The 27,232-nt window shown below is 45.6% G+C and overlaps 1 protein-coding gene across 6 annotated transcripts; it reads right to left on the reverse strand.

Annotated features, from left to right (window-relative positions):
* Positions 1 to 214: 214 nt before the first annotated feature.
* ebf3a (EBF transcription factor 3a) lies at positions 215 to 27,232 on the reverse strand. 6 transcript variants are annotated; one of them, XM_028407768.1, is made up of 18 exons: positions 27,111 to 27,232; positions 25,206 to 25,362; positions 24,927 to 24,990; positions 24,777 to 24,832; positions 22,609 to 22,682; positions 22,375 to 22,443; positions 15,411 to 15,492; positions 14,002 to 14,119; positions 12,489 to 12,504; positions 11,985 to 11,992; positions 9,786 to 9,919; positions 9,559 to 9,685; positions 7,131 to 7,219; positions 3,852 to 3,917; positions 2,902 to 3,061; positions 2,427 to 2,618; positions 2,110 to 2,280; positions 215 to 343 (listed from the first exon to the last, which is right to left on the reverse strand). In XM_028407768.1, exons 1-18 carry the CDS (start codon positions 27,230 to 27,232, stop codon positions 312 to 314), a joined length of 1,737 nt encoding a protein of 578 aa, XP_028263569.1. In that variant the 3' UTR covers positions 215 to 311. The 6 variants fall into 6 exon arrangements, with proteins under 6 accessions (XP_028263569.1, XP_028263568.1, XP_028263567.1 ...); XM_028407767.1 differs by lacking the exons at positions 11,985 to 11,992; positions 12,489 to 12,504 and having other exon boundaries at positions 9,786 to 9,916; XM_028407766.1 differs by lacking the exons at positions 11,985 to 11,992; positions 12,489 to 12,504.

Here is a 27,232-nt window from a genome sequence, read left to right on the forward strand (position 1 = left end):
AAACCTGTGGTCTCGCTCAGGAACACATGAACACATTCATCTGTGGCCTTCTACTTTCTTTAGCAAAAATTACATCACAAGGGGAAGTGATGTCACATCATGACATCGCCGCTCACACATCAACACACCCCAAACACAGAATATCATCTGAATAATTACAAAGTAAAGAGGCTCCGCCCACTCAAGTTCCAGGATCCGTGTTCCTGATTAGTCAGGTGCTACCTGTGGCCCTGCCCACTGAGGCCACAGGCTCCTCCTCTTCTGAGGTGATTGGTGCTGAGGTGGGGGAGAGTGTGGATGTACTAGGAAGATTACATTGGAGGGACGACGAGGCCGGACATGGCTGAGAGATTAGAAATGAGAGAAAACATTTGTCATTATAAAAATATTAAGCTGCAGGTTCAGTCAGGAACACAGTGAACAGGCGACCATGAGGATTCATGCAGCAGACAAGAAGAAAACAGACAGGAGAGACAAGGACAGACAAGGCAGAGCAACGTGTCTTTCTAAAAGGACAACATGAAAAAGACTTCCTGAAGAGAAACACTGACAGAGCGTGTGTGTGTGATGTGGAGGCCGGCCGAGCGGCTGGTCTCTGGAGGCCGGCCGCTCTGACAGCCAGGAAACCTGCTCTCTGAGAGGGACGGCGCTCTCATATAAACACACTGTGATCCTGCAGCAGACTGATCAGCCCCTCGTCACACACACAGAAAACCCACAACAACTCATCCTGCCTCTGGTCAGGAAGCCTCTCAGTGACTGAAGCACCGTGTCAATAAGAAAGCCTGAAGTCAGTTGGATTTAACCCATTAAACCAGCACAGAGTCCTTCATTCACATCATTTTTAGTATGTCTGTGTGTGTCAGAGCTTTCTGTGTGTGTAGTTGTATTGTTATTAATCCCTCAACGTCTCATTGAAGTGTGAATGAAAAGCACTTGTCCGTGTGTGTGTAGGAGTCGTCACCCTAACAGAAAAATGTAGAAACTCGAGCAGCTGTCTGATGTTCTGTCTGTCCCTGTCTGTCTGTCTGTCTGTCTGTCTGTCCCTGTCTGTCTGTCTGTCTGTCTGTCTGTCTGTCCCTGTCTGTCTGTCTGTTTGTCTGTCTGTCTGTCTGTCTGTCTGTCTGTGTCTGTCTGTGTCTGTCTGTCTGTCTGTGTCTGTCTGTCTGTCTGTGTCTGTCTGTCTGTCTGTGTCTGTCTGTCTGTCTGTGTCTGTCTGTCTGTCTGTCTGTCCCTGTCTGTCTGTCTTTACAATCTGAGTCAGCTCTTTGCTGCGTGTTCAGCTGCAATCTGAACTGTTCTGTCATTAACTTAACAGAGAGTGAACTTACTTACATTAACTGACAGAGAGAGAGACGGAGAGACGGAGATATAGACAGAGACAGAAAGACAGACAGAGATAGAGATAGAGACAGAGAGAGACCGAGACAGAAAGACAGAGACAGAAAGACAGAGAGAGACAGAGATAAGAGACAGAAAGACAGAGAGAGACAGAAAGACAGAGACAGAGACAGAGCAACAATAAGACAGATAGAGACATAAAGAGACATAATGACTGACAGAGAGAGACAGATACAGACAGAAAGACAGAGAGACAAAGACAGAAAGAGAGAGGACATCTCTTGTGGCTGTGAAAATAAGCACTGAGCTTAAAATCAGTTTATTGTTTGGAAACATGAATTAGTCAGATTTCTACCAGCTATTAATACCATTCAAACTGTATTTACTCTGTGTGCAGCCTGCAAATGAACACACACACAGACACACACACACGCACACACACACTGTGGCCTTTCTGCCTCAGCGAAGGCGGAGAGCAGCATGAATATTTAACACTCGACAAACCTCTCTGTCAGAAACACTGACATCATACACACTGACTGCCAGCGAGAGTGTGTTTAATGTGTGTTTTTGTGTGTGTGTCTGTGCGTGTGTGCGTGCATGTGTGTTTAGAGGATGTATCTGTGGGTTGTAGTGAATAAAACATGCATTGGCCTGTCACTCTCTATGAAATACTAACAGGACGCGGGTTACCCACTTTGTGTGTGTTGGAAACTGATGAAACTGGAGCTGTACTGAATCAAGCAGCAGCAAAGAAGGACGTGCTACCTTGCAGCCCGTTGGCATTGTTGCCTGAGCAGTTGGGCGGAGGAGGCGGTGAGGCCGGGGGCCGGACAACGGGAGCGAAGGCGCTCTTCTGTTTAACGGCAGCTGAGAAGGAGAAGACTCCGTGGGAGGAGTTACAGTTGGACACCGCCATTGTCGGACTGGAGGGAACGACTGAAAGCCAAAGAGGAGAGTCTGCTGTGTGTCTGGTTCAAAGCGTCTCCTACAGTGTGAAGCCTGTCAGGTTGCCACTAGAGCTCAGGCTTCCATCATGGAGTACTAGTGATGAAGTAGCAGAGAGACTTTACCTTGATACTTACTGCCGTAGGGCGAGTTGGCCGATGACCCGTTGAGGAAACCTGGCGATGTTGCAACTCCGAGGTTTGGCATGCCGGTGTTACCGTAGCCATTCATGCTGTTGCTGACAGTGTTGCCATAGTTACTCTGTTGAGGGGTGGAGCTCGGTGCGTATCCCCGTGGAGACACGCTGCTGGTGTTACGACTGTAACCAACTGGAAGAGGAGGAGTCACAGTTTAATAACTCCCTCCTACAGAGGGAGGAGCAACAGAGGGAGGAGCTACAGAGGAGTAGTGCTACAGAGGGAGGAGCTACAGAGGGTGGGCTACAGAGGGAGGAGCTACAGAGGGTGGGCTACAGAGGGAGGAGCTACGTGGTGCTACAGAGGGAGGAGCTACAGAGGGAGGGGCTACAGAGGGAGGAGCTACAGAGGGCGGGGCTACAGAGGAGTGATGTCACACTGCTTCCTCGTCCTCGTCTTGCTGCTCTGCACATACCTTGCGTTGTCTCCGAGACGTTGACAGCCAGCTGCCCACTGAAGGTGTTTACTCCCATCATGCCATGAGAGCTGTTGCCTAGTGACGGGATCTGGTTGTGGTTCCTGGGAACGCTGTAGAGGGCTTCTGCGATGTCCGCCGCTCTCTTCAGGATGATCTCCTGTTCAGAAAACATATTCACACATGGAGTAAAACAAAATGAGATCTGGGTGTATGCAAACATGCATCATGTGTCACACATCATTTGTTGAAGGAGAAAAACTGCACTCTTCAGGAGGACCTGGTCATGTGACCTGCAGTCACTGGCTTATTGGTTCTCTCTGCTTCTAGCCTTCATGTAAAACCAGAGTTCTTCACTTTTCTACATTTTAAACTGTTAAAACAATGTTATAGATATAAAAATGTTCTTCTGAAGCATTGACGTCTTTTTGAGGACACTCCATGCAGACAGTGAGTTTAACAGCAGGAGCACAGCATTAAACACACACATTTGTTTTACACCAGGTCACACATACATGTGTAACACACACACACACACACACATATTGATATTAGTGTTATTACTGTGGTTGGATTTACATCGTTTATAACCTCTGTTCTCAGTTCAAGGTTACACTTTCATTTCAACAGACCTGAGACTGTGTGTGTGTGTGTGTGTGTGTGTGTGTGTATGATTAACTCGCAGGCTGAGAACCGTGTCGGTGAGAGAGTCGGTCGCAGAGGATAGGGAATATAAAGAGCTCCCCTCCTCCATAAGTGTTGCAGTGTTTTAGGAGTTTGTGTATCATAAACCTGGAGGAAGAGGAGGAAGAGGATGGTCATCCTGCTCACTGAGCTTCATGGAAATCTTTCTCTTTTACAAGAAAGTAAACGGCACGTTTCAGGTCGTGGGACCCCTTCTAAAGATGCTCACACACACAGAGTTTGTGTGTAGCGGGTGTTCAGGTTACCTGGTTGTTGTGAGGCATCCCATAGAGCGCCTCCACCAGGTCTGCTGCTCTCTTCAACAGCACCTCCTGAAGCACAGAGGAAGAGGAAGAGGTCAACAGATGTGACTGAACGTGTGTGTGTTAGTCTAAGACAGCTGACAGCTTTAAACAGTATTTACACTAATCAGAGCTCAGTTACACCTCACAAGCTGAAGCACACACACACTTTCTGTTCCTTTAAGAGAAGTGGTTAAGTTTTAGTGTCAAAACGTTGCCAAATAAACAAGCTGTGTGTGTGTGTGTGTGTGTAATCAGGCTGTGACAGAACAATGTTTCATTTAGTCTTTATCTTAATTAAACACACTCTCAGAGTTAATCTGCTGCTTTTCATTACAAACTTCTTCAGGAGGCTTTTCAATTAACCCCGCCCCCTCCACCCTGTATAGCTCCAGCCACCCGCCCCCTCCTGCTCCATCCCTCCATCTCCTTTCCCACTTCTCCTTCCATTTCTGTAACACGTGTCTCTTATTTACATTATATTTTAAGTATGAGCCATCGTAGGTGACGCCCTGCTGGTGTTGGTCTTTCTTCAGACAGCCTCCTCTTGAGGAGTCATCTATCTGTGATGTTTTGATGGTGGACATATGCAGATGTAGTTTGACATATTTCAGTGCATTGGTCCATGAGTTTGAAGCGTTCGGTTTGTTTCCTGACAGCCATGAGTGTTGACGAGGCCCCGATGAAGGCCTGATGTGATGGTCAGCCTCACTACAATCTGTTGTTAAACTGGGATTAAACCCAGTTTAACACTGTGTGACTGTCAGGTTACTGCCAGCTGCAGACTGTGTGAGTGTGTCCCTGAAGACACACACACACACACACACACGGGGGTGGGGATGGTGGGGGTTCTGTGAAGTAGCTTTCAGCCTGCGATCATCTTTAATCTGCTCATTTATGCAGAGCAATGTTCAAGTGTGTCACAGCATGAGATTTATTCACACACACACACACACACTGTTTATACTGACAAATGAAGGCCTTATTATTACAAGGGTTTCATTGTTACGCAGTGAGATGACAAGCACCTCTCTCCCACACACACATTAACAAGGTTACCACGGTGATAGAGCTGGAGGTTGGGATGTCATCGCTGAGGAGGAAACCAATTATTCTTTTAGGCACACACCCACAAACACACACACACAGAGCGATCCTTCAGATTCTGCTGCAAGCCTCAGCAGCAGGAAGTGAACCTTCAAAGACACAACGTGTTGAATAAAAACTAAATGATGATGACAGCATCAGATTTAAACAGGCTGCCTTTCTGCTCTGTCAATTACAGGTTTATGGTAAACAGCAGGTGGCGCTCACTCTAGTTACTGCCATTTGTGCTGAAGGAGTGAGATCATCAGGTGAGCTAACAATTATCCGACAGAAATCCAAGAAGAGTGCTCTGAAAGAAACACCCAAGGAAACAATTAGCTGACAAAAGGTCAAAAGAAATTCAAATGATTTCAGCATTCTAATGTTGCTGTAGTTAAGGTTTATCTCCAATCAGCCTGCCCTTAGTGTGGACAAACACCCCGCAGGAATTTCCCACCAGACCCCAGGAACGCCGGGTTAGTCCACCAAGACGCAGAGAAACGTGTCGGCAGACGGGCGGGTACAAACAGGAAAATGCGTTCACTGAGCTGTTGGATATTTGCACAGAGCATCAGTTCCTGACTTTATTACAGAGGCAGAAACCAAAACAGCACAAGCATCAACAGAGAAAGTTATTTTTTATAAATCAGATAACAGAAAGATTGATAATCGTGTGTGTGTGTGCCAATCTCCTTTCTTGCCACATGACTGCACTCACTGATTACCTGATTTGACTGTTTCAACCTCCCTGTTTGCCTATGGGCTTTACACACACACAGGTTTACCTTTTATTCAATCATCTCTTATATGTGTGTGTTTGTACAATTTAATGCTCTTTCCTGTGTGTGTGTGTGAGACGGACAGCTAACGATGATGAATGTCGGGTCACTTCATTTCCATAGAAAGAGCTTTAACGTAACACTCTGTTCTCACCAAGCTGCTAAATGTGCTGCTTCTTCCTGGTTTGAGCTTCAGGCTTCAGATGGTCAGTAAGTGAGGTTTATATCTGTGTTCACATTTAGTCTTTATATCAGTGCTGTGTATAAAAATATTTGATGGCCTGGGTCTGAGCTCAGAGCACTGATGTAAGCCTCCTTCAGACGTCTGTCACGGTCAGAAACCTTCAGGATTCTTTCCCGTTAAGAGTTTCTGTGGTCGACAGTTACTCCGCTGCACGCTGAGCACAAGGCAGCGTGGGTAATTGAATAAAACCATTACAGATGAATTATTAAAGACATGGTGGGATGTGGTTTTCATTATGGAGCTAACAGCATGTCGGCTCACATCAGAGCAGCTGGAGACAGAAAACACACTGCAGAAATCCACTCTGACTGTCCGTGACACACACTCTGTTTATCAAACAGACGTGGAAATACAGATGTCAAGAGCAGGCATAAGTGCCTCACACACACACACACGCACACACACTGTGGAAAAGAGCTGTAACAGAATCACAGTAGCTCTGTCTGTATTAATGAAACAGACACAGAACCAGGATGAAGGTGTTGACCTGCAAACACCTGACACAGGTTCAGAGGCTGACATGAGTGACATAATGAAGCTCAGAGGGAGAGGCCTCACATTTCAATGCACAACCACCATGGTCCTGCTGCTGCGGCCTCCTGATCACTGACCAACAACTCTATGCACATTCTGATGCACCCTCACACAATCAGAATCATTTCCCACACAGATACAGAGCTGAGACCCAGAAACAGCTGACCAATCAGAGACCAGCATGATGTCATATCAATTCACAATCGATCGATTGTCATCAATCTGCACTTATGAGGCCCTGAGTGAGGGTCAGACTCCAATCTGTGCGGCGGGCATCAATATACATCACGGTAACAAGATCTCCGTTTTAGCTCTTTCCACGCAGCTCTGAGGGAAAATGATGCTCTGCTTGTCTGTGTATAAAGACTCGCTGTATATGGAATGTTAGAGTGTGTGTGAACACACAGGCTCAGCCTGAGTGCGTGTCTCTCTCTTTCTCATACACACACAGGTTAACCAACAAAATCAGTAGAGGCAGCTGATGATTATCATCACTCCGAGCAGCCAACCAGAACACAGACTGATGGAGAAAACAGCGGCGATAATCACTTATTCTACGTTTGTGTTTGTAGAAAACGATTGTTGTTGAGTGTGTCGTACCTTGGGCAGTCTCTCTGGGTCTCCGGGGTGACGGGGGATGACCTTCTGTAGCCTCTGGAAGCCGTAATCAATGGTAGGCTCATTCAGCGCTGAGGAGAATGAATTGATCAGATGTTATACATTTAGCCCTTTAACACAGCCTCAGATTGAGCTCTGTGCTCCCCACATCATTTACAGTTTTAACTGGCTGGGAGGTGATAAATCAGACCGTCAGTGAACGCATCCAAGCACAGTGAGGAGTGTGTGTGTGTGTGTGAAGTGCATGAATCATAATCCAGTTGTGATTTGTCTGTATTTAACAAGCCTTAGACTGACTGTCCTATACATCATAGAGAGTGTGTGTGTGTTCACTTAGTCCTTGAAGGCTCACAGGGCGTAACAAGCAGCAGCTATAAGAGTGTGTTAGCTCTGCAGATGTCTGTTTTCTGCTGTGACCTTGTGTTGTTGACTGTTGTAGTTTGTGTGTCTGCAGTGTGTGTGTGTGTGTTGTGTCTCATGTGAAGACTCTTCATTGATAAAACATCGTATTATTTTTAAAGTGTTTTCAGGTGACTTCCTCTTTAGTGTGTATCTGATTGGTTAATTGCCGGTGCTAAGGGTTCTAATCAGGCATACAGCAGTCAGCAGAACGCTCCAATCAATGAACTCTGATGGTGAATCACTGGGCTAACTGCTGGATGTCACAGTCTGCTGCTGAACTCCCAGCATGACGATTAAGTGATACGCTGTTTAAGCTGGCTGTTAATAAAGATTTGATGGCTCTGCATTGATCGGACATGACACCCTACATTGATCCCTCGACCCTCTGAAGACACAAATCCTGAGCGTCAGTGTCCTAATCCTCATCGTGTGTGGTCACCACTGATCATTTTACACAAACTGTCAATCCAGAAAACATCCACACAGATGAGTACAAATGAGGCGTTTATCATTTGTTGAACTACAGTCACAGCTTTGGATTAATGCCTCTGAACAGATCCTGCTGTTTATTACATGTTTGGACTAATGTGAACTCTAGTTAATGATATTCAAGGCATTCCTGAAATCATTTGTGTATTTTATGGAGGTCAATACCTAAAAGCTTTACAGGCAGGACTTCATCCACAGATCAGATTAAACTGCTCTGAGATTCAGATGCAGACAGAGCCGCTGAGATTCTGTTAAATCTGTGTGTGTGTGGAAGACATAAAAATCTGAAGGCAGGCCAGACAGGAGGCGTTAAAGCGATCAATACTCTACAATCAATACTCATCGAAATTTCATGAACATTGAACAGACACAGACTGTCTGTCTGCCTGAGTGCTCATATTAGGACACATTTTATCAGCACACACAAAACACAACAGGCTGTAACTCACACATGTAGCATGGAGCTAATATATATAGATATATCTATATATATATATATATATATAGATATATATATAGATATATCTATATATATATCTATCTATATATATAGATAGATATATATATATAGATATATATAGATATATATATCTATATATATAGATATATATATATATATATATATATATATATAGATATATATATAGATATATCTATATATATAGATATATATATATAGATATATATAGATATATATATATATATCTATCTATATATATAGATATATATATAGATATATATATCTATATATATAGATATATATATAGATATATATATCTATATAGATAGATATATATATAGATATATAGAGATATATATATCTATATATATATAGATATATATCTATATTGAGTGTTCATCAGTGAATGTGGTGACACCAGCACAGCTATTATTTTAGATACAGGTTGTTAACATCACTTTAGCTTCAGAGAGCTGGTCCCTGGTCACATGTACAGTCACAGCACTTCCTGCTTCTGATTCAAAGACGTGTTGGTGCTGCTAGCAGGCGGGTGCAGGGGGTGAGGCGGACCCTAACCACTGAGGTGTGAAAGCAGCCGCTGTATGAAACTGGGGGTCATGTGACTGATGACGTCACACACATATACAGGATTGTGTGTGCGTTCAAAGGTCATTAACCCGATTATCATGAAGGTGCACAGACAGGGTTTAAGGGTTAATGTGATTTAAATGTGTGTAATTACTCTGACTGTATGAACACACACACACACACACACACAGGGACATAAATGGGTGAGGGGGGGGGGGCAGAAAGAAGGAAAAGACAAAGGGAAGAAATGTCCTCGAAACTGACCAACAAATAGAGAAAGATGGCTTCATAAGGACACAGAGTGATATTAATGACAGCTGTCAGAGTGATATTACTGCAGCACTGACTGAAGCCCGGAGCCTGAGCTGATATGAGACTACGCCTTCATGCAGCTAATTCAGCAGACTGGTGGCAGCAGTTCAAATGTTCAGCTCTCAGATGACAAAGGAAACAGTGTGTGTGTGTGTGTACCTGTGTAGACAAAGCGTCCTGGTGCCCCTTTACAGAACTGTTTGGACTTGTAGGACAATGTGACCTCGACGACCCCGGGGATGTGACGGGGAGGAGTCTGAACCCGGATAGCATGAGGGGTGATCAGCTGTGCAGAGAGAGGTGTTATGGTGGTTACGGAACAGTGAGACATCTTATTATGTAGATAGAGGTATTATCAATGAGACGATTGATCAGGTATGTCTCACCTCACTCCACACCAGCATGGTGCCAAAGACAACCTGCAGGCCATCAAAGAAGTTGTCTCCAATGAGGATGACGGTGGCTCCACCCGTCGTCCAGCCCTCACTGGGACTGATGGCTTTAATGCAGGGAGTGGCTGCTGGACGAGACACAGGGAGAGAGAGGGATCAGATAAATAGACTGTTAGCATGTCATTAAGAGAGAATCATCCATCCATCTTCTGGACCCGCTTGTCCTGTGCAGGCTTCAGGGGCTGTCCTGGCTCTCTACAAGCAAGGATTCTATTCCACCTTCCCCAGTCTGAATAGGGTCCAATAGTCACCGATTAACCTGAGAAGCACATCTTAGACAGTGGGAGGAGGCCGGAATACCTGGAGACATGTCATCATATTAACCAGTGATCTGATCTGGTGACTGAACCGGAAGTGTTGCTGTACAGATGAGTCACTTGTTACAACATAAACGAAGATACTGAATGTCAGCTCCTTCATATTGGGAGAGAAAAATGACCTTTATGAGGGCTTCAGTCACAGGTTGAAACATAAACACAAACGGACTGAACCAACAAAACGATCCTTTTTGTTCGGACCTTACAGATTTATTTCACCTCTCTGAGACCCACAGGTTCAGAACTGCTGATACACTGCTGAAGGTCACACACACACACACACACACACACACACACAGACACACAGACACACACAGACACACACACACAGAGACACACACACACACACACACACACACAGACACACACACAGACACGCACACACACACACAGAGACACACACACAGACACACACACAGACACGCACACAGACACACAGACACACAGACACAGACACGCACACACAGACACACACACACACACACAGACACACACACACACACAGACACACAGAAAGACACACACACACGCAGACACACACAGACACACACACAGACACACACACACAGAGACACACACAGACACACACACACAGAGACACACACACACACAGACACACAGAAAGACACACACACACACAGACACACACAGACACACAGACACACACACACAGAGACACACACAGACACACACACACACAGACACACAGAAAGACACACACACACGCAGACACACACAGACACACAGACACACACACACAGAGACACACACAGACACACACACACAGAGACACACACACACACAGACACACAGACACGCACACACACACACACACACACACACAGACACACACAGACACACACAGACACACACACACACACACACAGAGACACAGACACACACACAGACACAGACACACACACAGACACACACACACAGACACGCACACACACACACACACACACACACACAGAGACACAGACACACACACACACAGACACACACACAAGGAGGAAGACTCACACATAACGTGATTTAATTGGGTCATGGCTCTTATCCGCTTTAGCTTAGTTCACTCCAACACTCTACACACACACACACACTGTGTATACAGGCTAACACACTCTCACTCAGCCGGTAATGACTACTTCGCTCTCTTCTTTCAAGTGCAACTGCAGATTAATTATAAAGTGAAATGAAAGCAGTGTGTGTGAGGCAGAGCAGCTAATCTCATCACTGATGACTTCAAATGACATTACAGCACCTGACCTCTATTCTGCTCTATTCTATTCTATTCTATTCTAACTGGACTCTCATTTACCAAATCAAGTGTAAACTGTACCAAACAGACGGCCGTTTATTTGAGGGACAACTTGTAGTATTGGTGATGCTGAGGAATCAGCTGTTGTGATTCAAACAGGATAATAAAAATATAATGACATTAGGCCTTGAAGACGAGTTTGAAAGACGTTGCTTTCATTAATGATTGGTGTTCAGGTACACAGGTGTGTGTGACAGAATATTTAACGTTTTATGGTCAATCCAGAGCGATGCAGAGCAGAGTGCTGCTGAGGAGAGAGCCGGAAAAATGAGAGAGTTCAAGCCCACGGGACCCGCTCTGCTCTGACTGGGAGGGGTGGGTTTCTATGGTTACTGTCTTTAATTAGGAGGGCAATTAAAGAGGTTGAATGGCCCGCAAAAAGACACAGACGTGCACGCACACCCACACACACAGTGTCCTCTCTGGGGATAGTGAGACGTCTGGTCTTCCTACCCACAAGCCACCGGGGTGATTTCTCTTCAAAGACCAAATTACAGTGCTCTCTGTGCTGTTCAGGTTCAGATGTTTTAGGGTTCAGGCAGAGCAGCCTTCAGACCAGAATCTCCTCCAGCTGACTGGCTGATGGGGCAAAGAAAGGCCCTGTACACAGAGGTGGACAGAGGCCAAACTCTAATGTGGACATTTGTCAGGTTACTCACATTTTTTGGTACTATTTTAGGAAACTAAATAGTACAAGTTGTCCCTTCAAGGGAGGGTAGGATATTTTAAAAATACACACACCTCCTTCTCTCAGAGCTCAACATGAAGCCACGCCTCCTAATCACATGGCATTACATGTTCACTGAAGAGGAGTGTTAGCACAGCAACCTGCATCAGTCACGGCTGATTCACAGGTGAAAAAACATCTGTCATCACCATAACAAATGTAAACAACAGACGTGGCAAGCGAAAATGTTAGCGTATGAAAACACTGCTTCATACTATTTATATAATAATTAGTGCGGTGTTGCAGGGTTAGGGTTAACTATCATACAGGACAAATAACAGTGTGTACCTGTGTTTGTGGTCTCTGGATAAACCTTCAATGTGTCACATTTGTCACTAATAATGAAAGCAGATATGTTGGCAGCAGCTTTCTCTATTTGGAACTGAAACATTACATATACACAAAAGAACAAAAACAGATTATAACAGGTGTCACTCAGATCACAGAGCTGAGAGAATATCACAGTTCCTTCATGTGCAGTAATGACAGTGACAGAGCACAGCAGTAACACTGAACAATGATAACAGCAGCTCATGTGAAGAAGGTGCTGCTCAGCTCTCCTTCAGCAGAGCTGAGGAAGCAGCTACAACAGATGTGACCGTGATAATGACCATAAAAACAAATGAATCCACATCAAGTCTGTCTGACCAGAGAGAAAGAGCACCGGTAAACTGAATAAATCCTGCTTCAAAGCGCAGAAAGCTGTCGACCTGAGCCTGTTAGCAGCCTGTTAGCATCACGTTAGCAGCCTGTTAGCATCACGTTAGCAGCCTGTTAGCAGCCTGTTAGCATCACGTTATCAGCCTGTTAGCATCACGTTAGCAGCCTGTTAGCACCCTGTTAGCATCGCGTTAGCAGCCTGTTAGCATCCTGTTAGCATTGCGTTAGCAGCCTGTTAGCATCCTTAGCCTGGTGAACGCTGACAGCGTCACTAACATCGTCTCAACCCTTCAGCTCAGTAACTGCATGCTGGTTAAACTGGCTATGCAGTTATGGACAATCACAACATACAGTAAAAACAGAAGCTCACACAGGATCTACCTGGAAGAAATGTAGCCGCCACAGCAGCACTCTGTAGCCGCTTCTGCACGTACCTCTCTGGTGCGCGCAGAGCAGGAAGAGACTTTTTTTCTTGTAAATTTGCGAGTTTTTTCTTGTAAATTTGCGACTTTTTTTCTTGTAAATTTGCGAGTTTTTTCTTGTAAATTTGCGACTTTTTTTCTTGTAAATTTGCGACTTTTTTCTTGTAAATTTGCGACTTTTTTTCTTGTAAATTTGCGACTTTTTTCTTGTAAATTTGCGACTTTTTTTCTTGTAAATTTGCGAGTTTTTTCTTGTAAATTTGCGACTTTTTTTCTTGTAAATTTGCGAGTTTTTTCTTGTAAATTTGCGACTTTTTTTCTCGTAAATTTGCGAGTTTTTTTCTAGCAAATTTGCTACTTTAAATCTCAAAATATTAGCCCCCCCTCCTCTTCCGGATCAGTATTTTTTTTTCTTACAATGGCCCTAATACGCTGTCGTAAATATTTAATATAGAAGTTAATTTAACAGAACTTGCGTCAGAATAACTCTCCTACCCTTCCTTTAACCTGTTAGTCACAGATTAATGTCACATGCTGGGTGATTCCTGATCAGTAATTCTCTGTAAAGCTTTGGGCGGATTCAGAAATGATGTGAGTTCCTCAGGGTTTCTGAGTGGGTCCTCTTATATTTGGACCCTGACCCTGACCCTGGGCTTTGTTTCTCAGTCTTTCTGCTGACTGCTGGAGAAAATAAGTTGCCTACCCTCAGATGGGTCCAGCCTCCTGGCTCGGCGGCCATGTTTGGAGTTATTGTGTACAAACATGTTGTCAGAGACAGCGAGGACATGACCATCCACGTTCACAGTTGTAGACACCACCACCTGGAACAAACAAAGGAAATGACTGTACATGTAAACACAGCTGAATGATGGAGAATAGACAACCTTAAAACTCTAAATCATAAATATAATTAAGCATGTGTTAACAGTGTCTCTTGCAGCCCTGCCCCGTGTGATGTCACAGCCTCCCTTGGACTCTGACAGGCACCAGGTTGTGGCCATTCATCATCCTCGGCTGGTTGCTGCGAGGTTGTTGCTGTTGATCCACGGCGACGGAGCAGAAGGTCGCAGTGAGACCGAGTAGAGGTGTCCTCCCTGTCGCCACGGTGACTAACCAGCACATCCTTCACCCTGCTGTCGCCGCAACAACCTGAGACGAATCTGCAGGCTGCACCTGACTTCACCTGTCTCACTCATCTGATCTGACTCTCTCTCTCCACAGGCTTCCTGCCGCTCGCTCAGCCTGTCTCCCCCTCCTCCTGTCCTGGTTTAACTGGACTTAACATCCTGTCAGCTTGACCAGCGCAGCGTGGAGGAGAGTGTGTTACTGTGTGTGATTGTGTGACAGCAGACAGTGAAACGGAGACAAAGAGGAAACAGAGGGGAGGCTTCTCCTGTTTTTTAAAGTAAAATGCTTCAGGCCTTTATCCTTTCCCCTCCTCTTCCTCCTTCATTGGCTGCTCTCAGATTCCTTCAGCTGCTCTTTTGGAAGCTAATGGGATAACACAGCTGATCAATAATTGGGGGATCAATCACAGGCCTGTTGTCAGTGATAAGCTGTCAGCTGGTGCTGGTTGTTAAGTGGCTGATGAATGAAGCTTGTTGAGGCGAGAGGACCTCTCACAGTGGAGTGTTTGGATGTAAAGCCCTCAGTTAATCTGAGCTTTAATAGAGACACTCCAGGCTCAGCCTCACACACTCACTACAAACATGTTTACATCATCATATCATATCAGCTGTATGTGATCATGAAGTAAGTGTTTTTAATGAATGCTCATCAGGACAAATGTCAGTGTCAGGAAAAAGGTCGTTAATGAGCAAATGACAGTTTTGGAGAATTTAAATTCCTTAAGACTGAATCTTATGGTTGTTTTTACAGCATAAAGTATTAAGATGAAAAAAACCACACTTCACTAAAGGTGAGACTGACACACAGACAGACCGACAAACCGTCCCTGTTGACCTCTTCTATTTTATCTTCAAAGCAATAAGCCTTTGGCTGCTTTGCTGCAATGCATTATGGGTACAGGTCCTCCAAAGCCATGTCCTGCCCTTTAGGGAAATGAATTCCTCTTTGTGTGTGTGTGTGTGTGTGTGTGAGTGTGTTTGGTACCTGAAACCTCCTCATGTCTCGTGGGTTTCCTGCATTCTTCAGACAGTTCTGGTTACACTTCAGGAAGAACTTGAGGAAGAACCTGAAGACACAGATTCAAAATATGAGCTTTACTCTTCTGTTAAACCACTGACAAATATTCCTGGTTCCCAGCAGCCCTCTGGTTTGTCACATGATCTCTGTCAACCTGCAGACAGGAAGCAGTGTTCTTCCTGTAGAGTAGTGACTTTTATTTTCCTCTTTGCAGCTTTGACACGCACACCAGGGCTGTTCAGTGTTCTCCATGAACATCAGTCAACGTGACAGAGGCCTTTAGCTGCTCAGAGGTGGTCCTGGGTTCCTTTTACATGACTTGTTCTTGGAGTGATCTTTGTCCTGGGGAGAATAACAGTGGACTCTGTGGGTTTGTGGAGATCAAACTCTTGGGATGGTTGTGAGTTCCTCAGACATGTCCTTTGTTGCACAAACACATGTTGTGAGGATCAGACTTTGATCAATAACTACTGAGCAGCCTCTTCAGAGAGTGTAGGTGCTGCTGGGTCTGGACTGTAGTGAACAACACTAGTGAACAATTCTCTGTTGGTGAGCCCCTAACATCACACAGTGTGCTAATAATAACAAACCCTGACACTATAAGTGTCCATATATGCAGAGGACACGCTGTAACCCTGAACACTCTCTCTTCTTCTGTCTCTCTCCTGTCATCCTCCTCTCCCTGGGGAGATGGAGAGATGAAGAAGAGAAGACCAAGAGCACCTTCACACCAGCTCTGCTTGCTTTCATTTGTGCTAACATGTTTCTCAAATCTCCTGTTTAGCTTTTCAAGAATTAAAAAAAGCCCTGCTGTGAGTGGAGGGGTGGAAGGGGGTATTTTTGGTGTGTCTCTCTGAAGCCATGCATGACTGATGTACAGTGGCAGAGTGGTTTCCATGGTAACGGATTGTATACACAGACACAGAAGGACACATTGACAGAACTCCATCTAAGGTCTCCGCAGAGTGATTACCCAGCATTCATTTCTGCTTAACTCTAATGAGTCTAGAGGAGGACAAAGTGCTGACACACACACACACACACACACACACACTGATGCACTGGAAACATGTCTATCAGCAGACAGACTCAGATCTTCAAGCATCACTGAGGAGGTGATGCTTAGCAGAACAATCATGGAGTAAAACATAGAACATATGAAGTCTAAGATTCTGACTCGTTTCCTTTGGAAACTGAAGCATCATTAAAGTCTCGGCCGCCTGCTGCTGCCTGCTCTCTGTGTTGGTCGGGGTGATTTGTGTACTGCTGCATTCACTGCGATGTGTTGTTGATGTTTGTTGATGTTGATGTTGTTGTGACTCAGTAGATGAACTCTTGCTGATGTTTGTCTGAGTCTTTGTCTGAAGATAACCTCCACCTGTCAGCTGACCTCTGACCTCTGACCAGCTCCTCTCACACACACACACACCTATCGCTGTGGAAACCACCCAGCATCGGCAGTCCCAGCTGATCGCCCCCTTATCTTCAGACACACAGACACAACTTATCTGCACCCTCTCTTCACCTCCTCTCCTTCATCCTCCTCATTTCCCTCCACTCTTTCCTCATTCCTTCCACCTCCTCTGTACAGAGCGAGCGAGCAATCAAGGTCGTAAATCTACACGCAGGACAGATTAAGCTTTCAATTTGTTATGTGATAAGCAGGGAAGACCTGACACGCGCACACACACACACACACACTCTCTTATATTTATGAGCAGGAAATTAGAACGCACCACAAATTTATCTCCACAAAGAAAAGAGTCACAAACACTGACAGTGAGAACACACACACACACATTCTGCCACACACTGTGTTGGAGTTAATATGCTCTATGAGGTAGAAAATGTAGTCACAGTGTGAGAACGAATTATACTGATGGGAACGCACTGCTGTGTGTGTGTGTGTGATTTACGTGCTGCTGGCAGCTCGGCCTGTTAATCTGATGCGAGTCATTTGCACTGCTCTGTCTGAGGTTCATCTTTACTTTAAAGCAGCTGCTGCCACCTTAAAACTCTGCCGCTCGGCACTGTTTGGACTCACACGCTCAAAGTCTGACGCACACACACACAGTTCATGATCTCAGCCTGACCTAGGCTGTAATTGTAGACTACAGAAGCTGGGTGTCCTCAGATGGTGCTCTCTGTGTTCTTGGTGTGTTCTTAGCATGTTTTCTGTGTTTCATGTTTTTCATCTGTGTGTGTATTTTGTTGTTTTGATATGCGTCATAGTGACCTTTGCATGTTGTTTTACATCATTACTGCATGTTCTAAACATGTTCCCTGCATGTTCTAAACATGTTCCCTGCATGTTTTATGCGTGTTCTTCATGTTGGCTGTGGAGTGTTAATTAGCAGCCATATTAATCTAAACAATCACAGACTAGACTGCAGGTTCGTTTATGTGTGAGTGTCAGTAAAGTTTCATGTCGTGTAAAATTCATTTTGGTGTGCAAGTGTGTGTGTGTGTGTGTGTGTGTGTGTGTGTGTGTGTGTGTGTGGTCAGATGTGTTTGGGCCCGTCGCTCTAATTATCACCAAATGCTGGACAGGTTTTTGCTAATTAGCATCTGCGGCTGGTTTGAACATGGAGCTAATTAACAGCTATTATGACTAACACACACGCACACACACAGACACACACACACTATTACACATACTGATTGCTTTTTTATAGTTGGAGACAAACGTGTGATTTTGTATGAAGAGTCGAGTGTTTCAGTGTCAGATGGCATCACAGGCTGAAGAACTGAGCACCAGCTGTTCCCACACACACACACTGCAGTGAACAGACAGTGCAGGTCAAGGAGAGATAAGATGAAGTCCAGATGTCTGTCTTCTAGAGTCATGACAGAGACATTCTTCATTTTAATTATGTTGAAGAGAATTACCACTTCCTGTTCTTCAGGTTCGTTTCTCGCTGCAAACAGAACAAAACCAGAACCAACATTTTACTGAAACGCTGCGATCACTTTGCTGACAACATGTACGTGAACTCTTCCATCCTGATCCTTCAGACTGAAAGTCTGGCCAAAAACACAAATTCAAGATTCACAACTGACAGAAATCTGATTTCTCCAAAAGAGTCTGCCGCAGACAGACAGGGTCAACCCGAGCGACAGGAATATTCAGAGGCTGACATTTTACTGCTAAACAACTTAATGTCAGCCGTCAATCACTACTGCTCACAGTCAAACACACACACAGAATTTTCCAGGACTGGAGTCTTGTCCTGGGATTTCAGACTCTGATGTGCAGGAGGAGGAGAGGAGGTGCAGGAGCAGGTAATTAAATTAGATAATGAGGAGCCCATCATCTCTCTCTTCACAGTAAATGAAAACAGACAACTCTCCTCTTCTTCCTCCTCCTCATCTTTACAAGGAGGAGGTTCTTCACTGGAATTTAGTCACAGAAACCACACACACATGCAGTATAAACAGAAGGACCAGGAACAGGGCCCTGAGGAGCTCCAGTGTTTCTGCTGCTGGTTGAAGCAACAAACAGCTGTGAACAATGAAACGCTGTTCTTACTGCAGCACTGCGCTCTGACCAATCACAGACCCGACCCACCAGCCGAACACTGCCTCAGTCGGTGTGAAGTTTCATGATTAAAGTTGACTCTTGTTAAGTCCTTGTTCTCGTTAGGACAGATTCTCATTAAGTCGTTTCTTGTTAAGACTCAGCTGACAGACAGAAAAAGGATCAGGGAGGGAGGAGAAAATTTAAATCCATCAGAGTTTAAATTACTGCACAGATGATGGAGGACAGCGAGGGAGAGGAGGAAGTGACACCATTTTCTCTGATCTTCCTCTCAGATCAACCAGCAACAGCTGTTCTTCAGAAGAGAAACTACAACATGGAGAGCAACCAGTTCCCAAGGACCAGCAGTGAGGTGCTGATCCTCCACTCCTGTGTGAACAGCTTTGATCGTTAGCATCAGTGAAGGTAACGTCAATGACATCATCAGGGAGGCTAAACGCACCTTGCTGCTGAGTGACAGTCAGGTGATGCGGTCGCTGTGGCGACTATTCCCTGTTTGTGTTTTGCTTTGAGCTGAGGAGCTTGTTAACAGACGCCTCGTTAGGAGCTCGTTAACTAACAACAACAAACAAACAGCAAAACAAACAAACACACAGCTGCCACTCAAACTGTGTGTGAGAGAGAGAGACCTTTGTACTCAATTAGCCTGCCTGATGCAATGTAAAGCTGTATCCTGAAAGGAGTGTGTGTGTGTGTGTGTGTGTGTGTTTGTGTGTGTGTGTACGTGTGTGTGTGGGTGTACCTGTGTGTGTGAGGTGAAGTGTTACCAATACACATTTCTTTTTTAAATCACTAATCAATAGTGATATGTCGCTACTGGCAACACGTACTGGCAATCAATACTTATTCACACACACACACACACACACACAGGAGACACCTGTTTAATGCCAATTAGAAAAGGAGATTTATCTCCTGCTCCACTGATCCCTCCATCTCTTCACACTTTCCTCCCTGCTCGTCAAACAAGAAAAGACAAAGAGACTCCGGGGGGGGGGGGGGGGGGGGGGGGGGGGGTGGGGGGGGGGGGGGGGGAGGAGGAGGAGGAGGGGGAGGAGGTGACAACGAGGTGAAAGAAAAGGAGCAGTTTATGAAGTTCAAGAGCAGATTTAAATGTAGTCAGCATGGGTCTATCAGAGCATCTGACATCTAATGATGAACAAGACGATCACCTCACCAGGAAGACACACACTTCTCCTTAATGATCAGAACCATTATTGTTCAAAACTACATCTAATCTCTCATCACAATAAATAAATGTGTGTGCGCGCACGTTTGTCTGTGTGTGCGCGCGTGTGTGTGTGTGTGTTTGTGTGTGGGTGTGTGTGTGTGTGCGTGTGTGTGTGTGTGCGTCGGACTGCGTGTTCAGCAGTGAAACAGCGGCAGATGGTGTGTTCAGGGTCACATTCTTCACTTCATGACTGTTTCCCAGGAAGAGAAAAATATTCAGCTTCACTTCATCTCTCCATTGACTCCCATTGCATTCATACATTTAACATTTAGCCAGCCGGGGCCCTCTGGGGGCCCAAACATTATTCTGCTGTCAGTCACCCTGAAACACGGCCAGTAATGAGATTCTATCCAAAACCAACCTGAAGCATGAGAGGGAAATCACACCTACGCCTGCTAAATGATTGACAGCACGTCGTCCTCCCATAATCCCTTGCTGCAGACACCAGAGACCCTCACAGACAGGAGATTGTACCCCCCCAAAAAATTCTCACATCAGGTATTCAGAGCAAGACTGTGAAAAGATGAGAGCTGGTTCCATCACCATCATCAGCAGCAGCTACAAACAGGCAGAGAAGTGGAGAGACAGACGTTAAAGTGACTGAAGATCATGGCGTTTCTCACAGAGGGATCGTCCAATCAGCACTGACCCCACAAAGAACCCAAATCACCTGCAGGAAGACCTCAGGGACGGGCCTCTGAGTGCAGCTGACACCACAGTGTGCACGGGAGGTGCAGAAGTAAAGAGCAGGTAACTGGGGCTGATGAAGGAGGCTCTGGACCTTCAGAGCTCTGACTGATGACGATCAGCAGGGTGTGCTGGGCGGGACACATATTTAAACACATGATGTTTCCTCCTGAAACTCTGCATTTAGAGCAAACCTGTTAGATCATTGTTTTTCATTTTTTAAGACGCGATCAATGACAGTGATAGGAAGGGAACTGGCCGCTCTAATGTACGTGTCGTCTGATATTTGTGAGTTTTACTGAAGCTGAGTTTAAGACGCTGTAGGTGGAGCTGGTTTAAAGTGTTTGTGCTGCAGCAGTCTGACCCTGACATGTTTCCTGTTCACTGGACGCCGCTCAACACACAGGAGACCTTCCCATCATGCATTTCAGCAGGCAAAGGGAGGAAAAAGCACCGCTGTAAAATCACCACTTCTCCTTTCAAAAGGCTGCAGCAGTCACATCCATCCCTCCATCCACACACCCTCCATCCACACACCCTCCTCCATCCACACACCCTCCATCCACACACCCTCCATCCACACACCCTCCATCCACACACCCTCCATCCACACACCCTCCCCCATCCACACACCCTCCTCCATCCACACACCCTCCATCCACACACCCTCCTCCCTCTCACAGCCTCAGAGAAGAGACAGAGGAGGCAGGAGGGGGAGGGAGGAATGAGATTAATACTCAGGAGGAGCAGAGGAGGAGGAGAGGGGGAGGAGGGGGGGGAGGGGAAGGGGGAGGAGAGCATATGATTCCTCATGGGAGAGAAGAGAGGGGGGAGGAAAAGAAGGAGGAGAAACACAGCAGGGAGGCAGAAAGCAAGAGCAAGAGCCTCACTTGGACCAAATCACCCAGCGTCTCCAGGAATGATGTTCTGTTACCAGCTCCTGGGCTCGGGAGGAGCCACCAGAGGCCTGCTTATTATTTAAGAGAAGAACTGCTCCTCCTGCTCCTCCTGCTCCTCCCTCCTCCTGCTCCTCCTCAGGAGGAGCCACCAGAGGCCTGCTTATTATTTAAGAGAAGAACTGCTCCTCCCTCCTCCTGCTCCTCCTCAGGAGGAGCCACCAGAGGCCTGCTTATTATTTAAGAGAACTGCTCCTCCTGCTCCTGCTCCTCCTGCTCCTCCTGCTCCTCCCTCCTCCTGCTCCTCCTCAGGAGGAGCCACCAGAGGCCTGCTTATTATTTAAGAGAACTGCTCCTCCTGCTCCTCCCTCCTCCTGCTCCTCCTCAGGAGGAGCCACCAGAGGCCTGCTTATTATTTAAGAGAACTGCTGCAGGACAGTGACAGAATCAGGAAGTGACCCTAAACCCGGAGTGTTGATTATGTCTGTATCAGCCGTTCCACAGAATCACTGCAGAAACACTTGATCTGAGTATAAACACACTCTGACCCACAGGATGATGAAGTGAAGTATCTGTTACCTGTCGATGATGACGGGGTCTGACGGCGTCTCGTTTCTGTTTCCACAGCTCTTCTTATCACAGCAGCGACTGACACACAGACAGGAGAGAATAATGAAGCTGACACATCACGGCCCAAACAAACAGGCTTCTGCTGCTGTAAACAGAGGGGTGTGTGTGTGTGTGTGTGTGTGTGTGTGTGTGTGTGTTCAGCTTTCTGACCGGGTCCAAACTGCCGGACCTTTGTGTTTTTACCTGCACATGATCTCATGAGTTAGCAGCACGCGGCACATCTCTGGGTTCTTGTCCTGGCCTTCATAGATGATTGGCTGAAACACACAAACACACCAGTTCAAACACACCTGTAAGAGTGTGTGGACCCAGCTGTAGAGTTTCTTTAGGGTTAGGGTTAGGGTTAGGTGTGGACCCAGCTGTAGAGTTTCTTTAGGGTTAGGGTTAGGGTTAGGTGTGGACCCAGCTGTAGAGTTTCTTTTCTTCGGGCCAGCAGCAGAAAGGACTGCGGCTCTGTTCCATCGTCTCCATTAGGAGTCATTATTAGTTATTAGGCTGAGTGGAGTGAGCGGGCCGACGGAGGCCAAACATTTGATCCTCTGAATGTTTCATTACAGCTGCAGCCTGCAGATATTCACATGAAACAGCTGCAGCCAAATGTTAGAAAAGCCTTTTTCAAACAGAACGGATCACACCGCACTAATGGCGCCTGGCGGGCACGCTCGTTACCACAGCGCTAATTAAATAAATGCTGCTGATTTCCATTTGTGTCACAGTGCACAGCAGTCTGCTGACGGAGGTCCAGTTAACGCCTCCTACAGTCCACACACTGTATTACAATCATTTGTATGCTCCACCTGAAACATTTGTCCTGGGTGGAGCTACAGGAAACGGTGCATCCTCTGGAGAGCAGGCAGCAGATACAAAGACTAAAGCCCGCTCAGCGACAGGAAGTGACACGGTGACACTCAGCTGCTTCCACTCACACACACACTGAAGGAGACACTGACCGACTGACAGAGAGAGACACACACAGAGATACACAGAGACAGAGAGAGACAGAGAGCGACACACAGAGAGAGAGAGACAGACACACAGAGACAGAGAGAGACACAGAGACACACAGAGAGACACAGAGACACACAGAGACAGAGAGAGACACAGAGAGACACACAGAGAGACACACAGAGACAGAGAGAGACACACACAGAGACACACAGAGACAGAGAGAGACAGAGAGCGACACACAGAGAGAGAGAGACAGACACACAGAGACAGAGAGACACACAGAGACACACAGAGACACACAGAGACAGAGAGAGACACAGAGAGACACACAGAGAGACACAGAGAGACAGAGAGAGACACACAGAGCGACAGAGAGAGAGAGAGAGAGACAGAGAGAGACACACAGAGCGACATACAGAGACAGAGAGAGACAGAGAGACACAGAGATACACAGAGAGACACACAGAGAGACACACAGAGACAGAGAGAGACACACACAGAGACACACAGAGACAGAGAGAGACAGAGAGCGACACACAGAGAGAGAGAGACAGACACACAGAGACAGAGAGACACACAGAGACACACAGAGACACACAGAGACACACAGAGACAGAGAGAGACACAGAGAGACACACAGAGAGACACAGAGAGACAGAGAGAGACACACAGAGCGACATACAGAGACAGAGAGAGACAGAGAGACACAGAGATACACAGAGAGACACACAGAGACACACAGAGACACACAGACACACACACAGACAGACACACACAGACACACAGAGAGAGACACACAGAGACACACAGACACACACACACAGACACACACACACACACACACACACACACACACACACACACACACACACACACAGACACACACAGACACACACACACACAGACAAAGACACACACAGACACACACACACACACACACACACACACACACACAGACACACACACACACACACACACACACAGACACACACAGACACACACAGACACACAGACACACACACACAGACACACACACATACACAGACACACACAGACACACACACAGACACACACACACACACACACAGACACACACAGACACACACAGACACACACACACACAGACTCCTGCTGGAAGCTTTTCAGCCTCACGTGCTAAAATAAGATAAAATAAATAAAAGCAATAAATAAATAATAAAATATTCAGTCATGAGTGTATCTAAGTCTATTTGAGTAATCAATAAATAAGTGAGGAGGTCTTTTTGTGCAGAGATACAGTTCAGTGTGTCAGAGACGTCTGAATCTTCCTCAAAGAACAAAGACTCTTATTTTGGGTTGTGCGCCTGCGGCGGCGGTCTTAGGGTCACTGCAGCCACACAAACAGTAATAAGACTGATGCTTACCTGTTTGGTCATGGAGTCGATGAGGCGGATGTACAGGTCCTGCTCTGTCCTCACCCCTGCACACAGAATCATTGATCAGGGCTCTCATGTCCAAACACTTCACTGCTTCAGCCTGACAGTGAGATGATGCTGTGTGATGGAAACACCCACCGTTACTGTACAGCAGCTGCAGCTTGTAATGGATGCCGTTGTTGGTTTTCTCTCCGCTCGGCTCCTGAAACACAGCAATGAACAAACTGCTGGTTAACTCTTTGTTGGTCTGTGTGTGGGGCCCTGCTCTGAGCCCACCTGTGGAGAAACCACACCGACGACCCACAGTGGACGGAGGTCCCCCGTGTCCTCGGGCCGGTCTGTCTCATTTGTCTTCTTGGACTTTATCCGCCCACAGTGCAGCCGTGCTGCTGACCACAGGCTCCTTCTGTCACTCACCTTCTCTTTTTCCACAAAGTCGACGTAGGCGGTGCGTTCGATCTCCACCGGCTGACCCTGGCGGTCATATAGAGCCAACACGAAGTGGAAGAAGTTGGACTTCCGCAGGTTGGACGGAGGCTGCTTCTCAAAATGAGCGCGAGCCAAACCCACCCCACTGAAACACAGACAGAAGAGACACACAAACCAGACGACACACTTCAGAGCGGGAGGGCGCACAACTGTCTCAAAAAAAGACGGAATGAACTTTGAACAAGATGGCAAAATAAGTGCACTTCAAATAAAATACAGGCACATTAGAAACATCAGTTTTACATGTTTCTATGTAAAAATCAAAAGTTAGATCACGTGTTTAATAATGTAATAATAATGAATGAATGATATATGCGGTGACCTGGATCCATGTGAAGCAGAGTTTAAGCGCCACATATTTCTGCCGTCCGTGCGTGACAGAAACAAATACCTGCAGCGTGCAAGCGGCTCTAATCTGAGCATGAATGTTGATCAAAGGTCAGAATTCAGGGACAACATGAATTCAGACGGAGCTTCAGGCTCGCACCTCCACGCAGAGCCTTCATGTTTTGGCTTCAGGAAAATTAGAGAAAATAAAATTCACTCCAAACACTCGGTCATATTCTGGTGTCAGATTTATAAATATTCATGTTAAAGAAGTCAAACTGCAGCGTTGACCTCTGCAAATATATTCCCTCATCATGACGTATTTTAACATTAACAAGAAAAAAGCAGCTTCCAGCAGCAGAAACACCGCGTCAATATTTCACGTTAATCATTAAATATAAAAGATTTAATGTTGATAAATGAAGCATCCTGCACACACACACACACACACACACACACACACACACACACACCTGATGTGTTCTCAGTGATTAACCCAGAAGATCATTAAATCTCATACACACATGTTCAAATAAAAATAAAATAAACTCATTTAAAAAATAAACCAAATGTTTCAGACCTGACAAATTAACAGGAATGATCATTTTTAACAATCAAACTTTTGTCAAATAAAACTCACCGTGGATTTTATTTAGTTTCAGATTGAATGTTTCAGATGTTTGTTTTTGCATTTTGAAAATTAGGATTTCACAGTGCTGTTTGTTTTTTCTATTGTTTCTATATTCTATATTATATATATTCTATGTAATGTAAATTTAAATAGTCAGAAATCATTTTCAGATGTTTTCAGCTAAAAGTGGGATCAATAAAGAAAAATATCATATTTGTATGATATAACAAATTTAAATCATCACGTTTACTCTGCTGCCTTCTTAGCAGTAATGTTGGAATATGAGTGATTTCACAGATTTTTATGGTGTTGATGATGTGAACAATGTGACGGCTCAGCTGGAACTGAGCGGCCGGCCGAGACGTGAACATCTGCAGGACGAGAACTTTACAAATAAGCTGAAATATCCTCCACCTCTGCGCTCGCTGCATGAAAAGCTCGAAGCTCCTAGAATAATTCAAATAATATTTGAAACATTCTCTCTTTTTTATGACATTTTTAAAGGACAGAAACATTTATTTCTTTGGAGCCAAATGTTGTTAGACATGAGAAATGGATTCAGGGTTTTTCTATGGAAGGTTCAAAATTACATTTAAAACTTTAGCTCATAAAAATATTTTTTTTCTGCTAAAAATATTTTGTGCTGTCCAGAATATTTGTCCCAAAATAAATATCATGGTGTGTTTTTCTCTGTTTTTGCAGCATTCATGTGAAACTGTTCCAGAAACTTTTTGTCTTGTTCAGAGAGATTTTCTGAAACGTCTCGCCGAGCTGCAGCTGCTCTTCCAGACATCGTTTTCAGATTTTAAAGCCCGTACTGATCGTCCACTGGGACCACACTTCCCAGACTCCCTGTGGGGTGGCAGTGAGTTTACCTTTGAGCTGCTGTGTTGGCGTCCACCACGCCGGCCGAGTGCATCCAGGAGCGAACAGCCAGCGGCTCCTCCTTCATGTTGGTGGTGGCCCCGCGGGGCAGATTGTCCTGGATCCCAAACAT

Source organism: Parambassis ranga, chromosome 6 (genome assembly GCF_900634625.1).
Source record: "Parambassis ranga chromosome 6, fParRan2.1, whole genome shotgun sequence".
NCBI lineage: Eukaryota > Metazoa > Chordata > Actinopteri > Ambassidae > Parambassis > Parambassis ranga.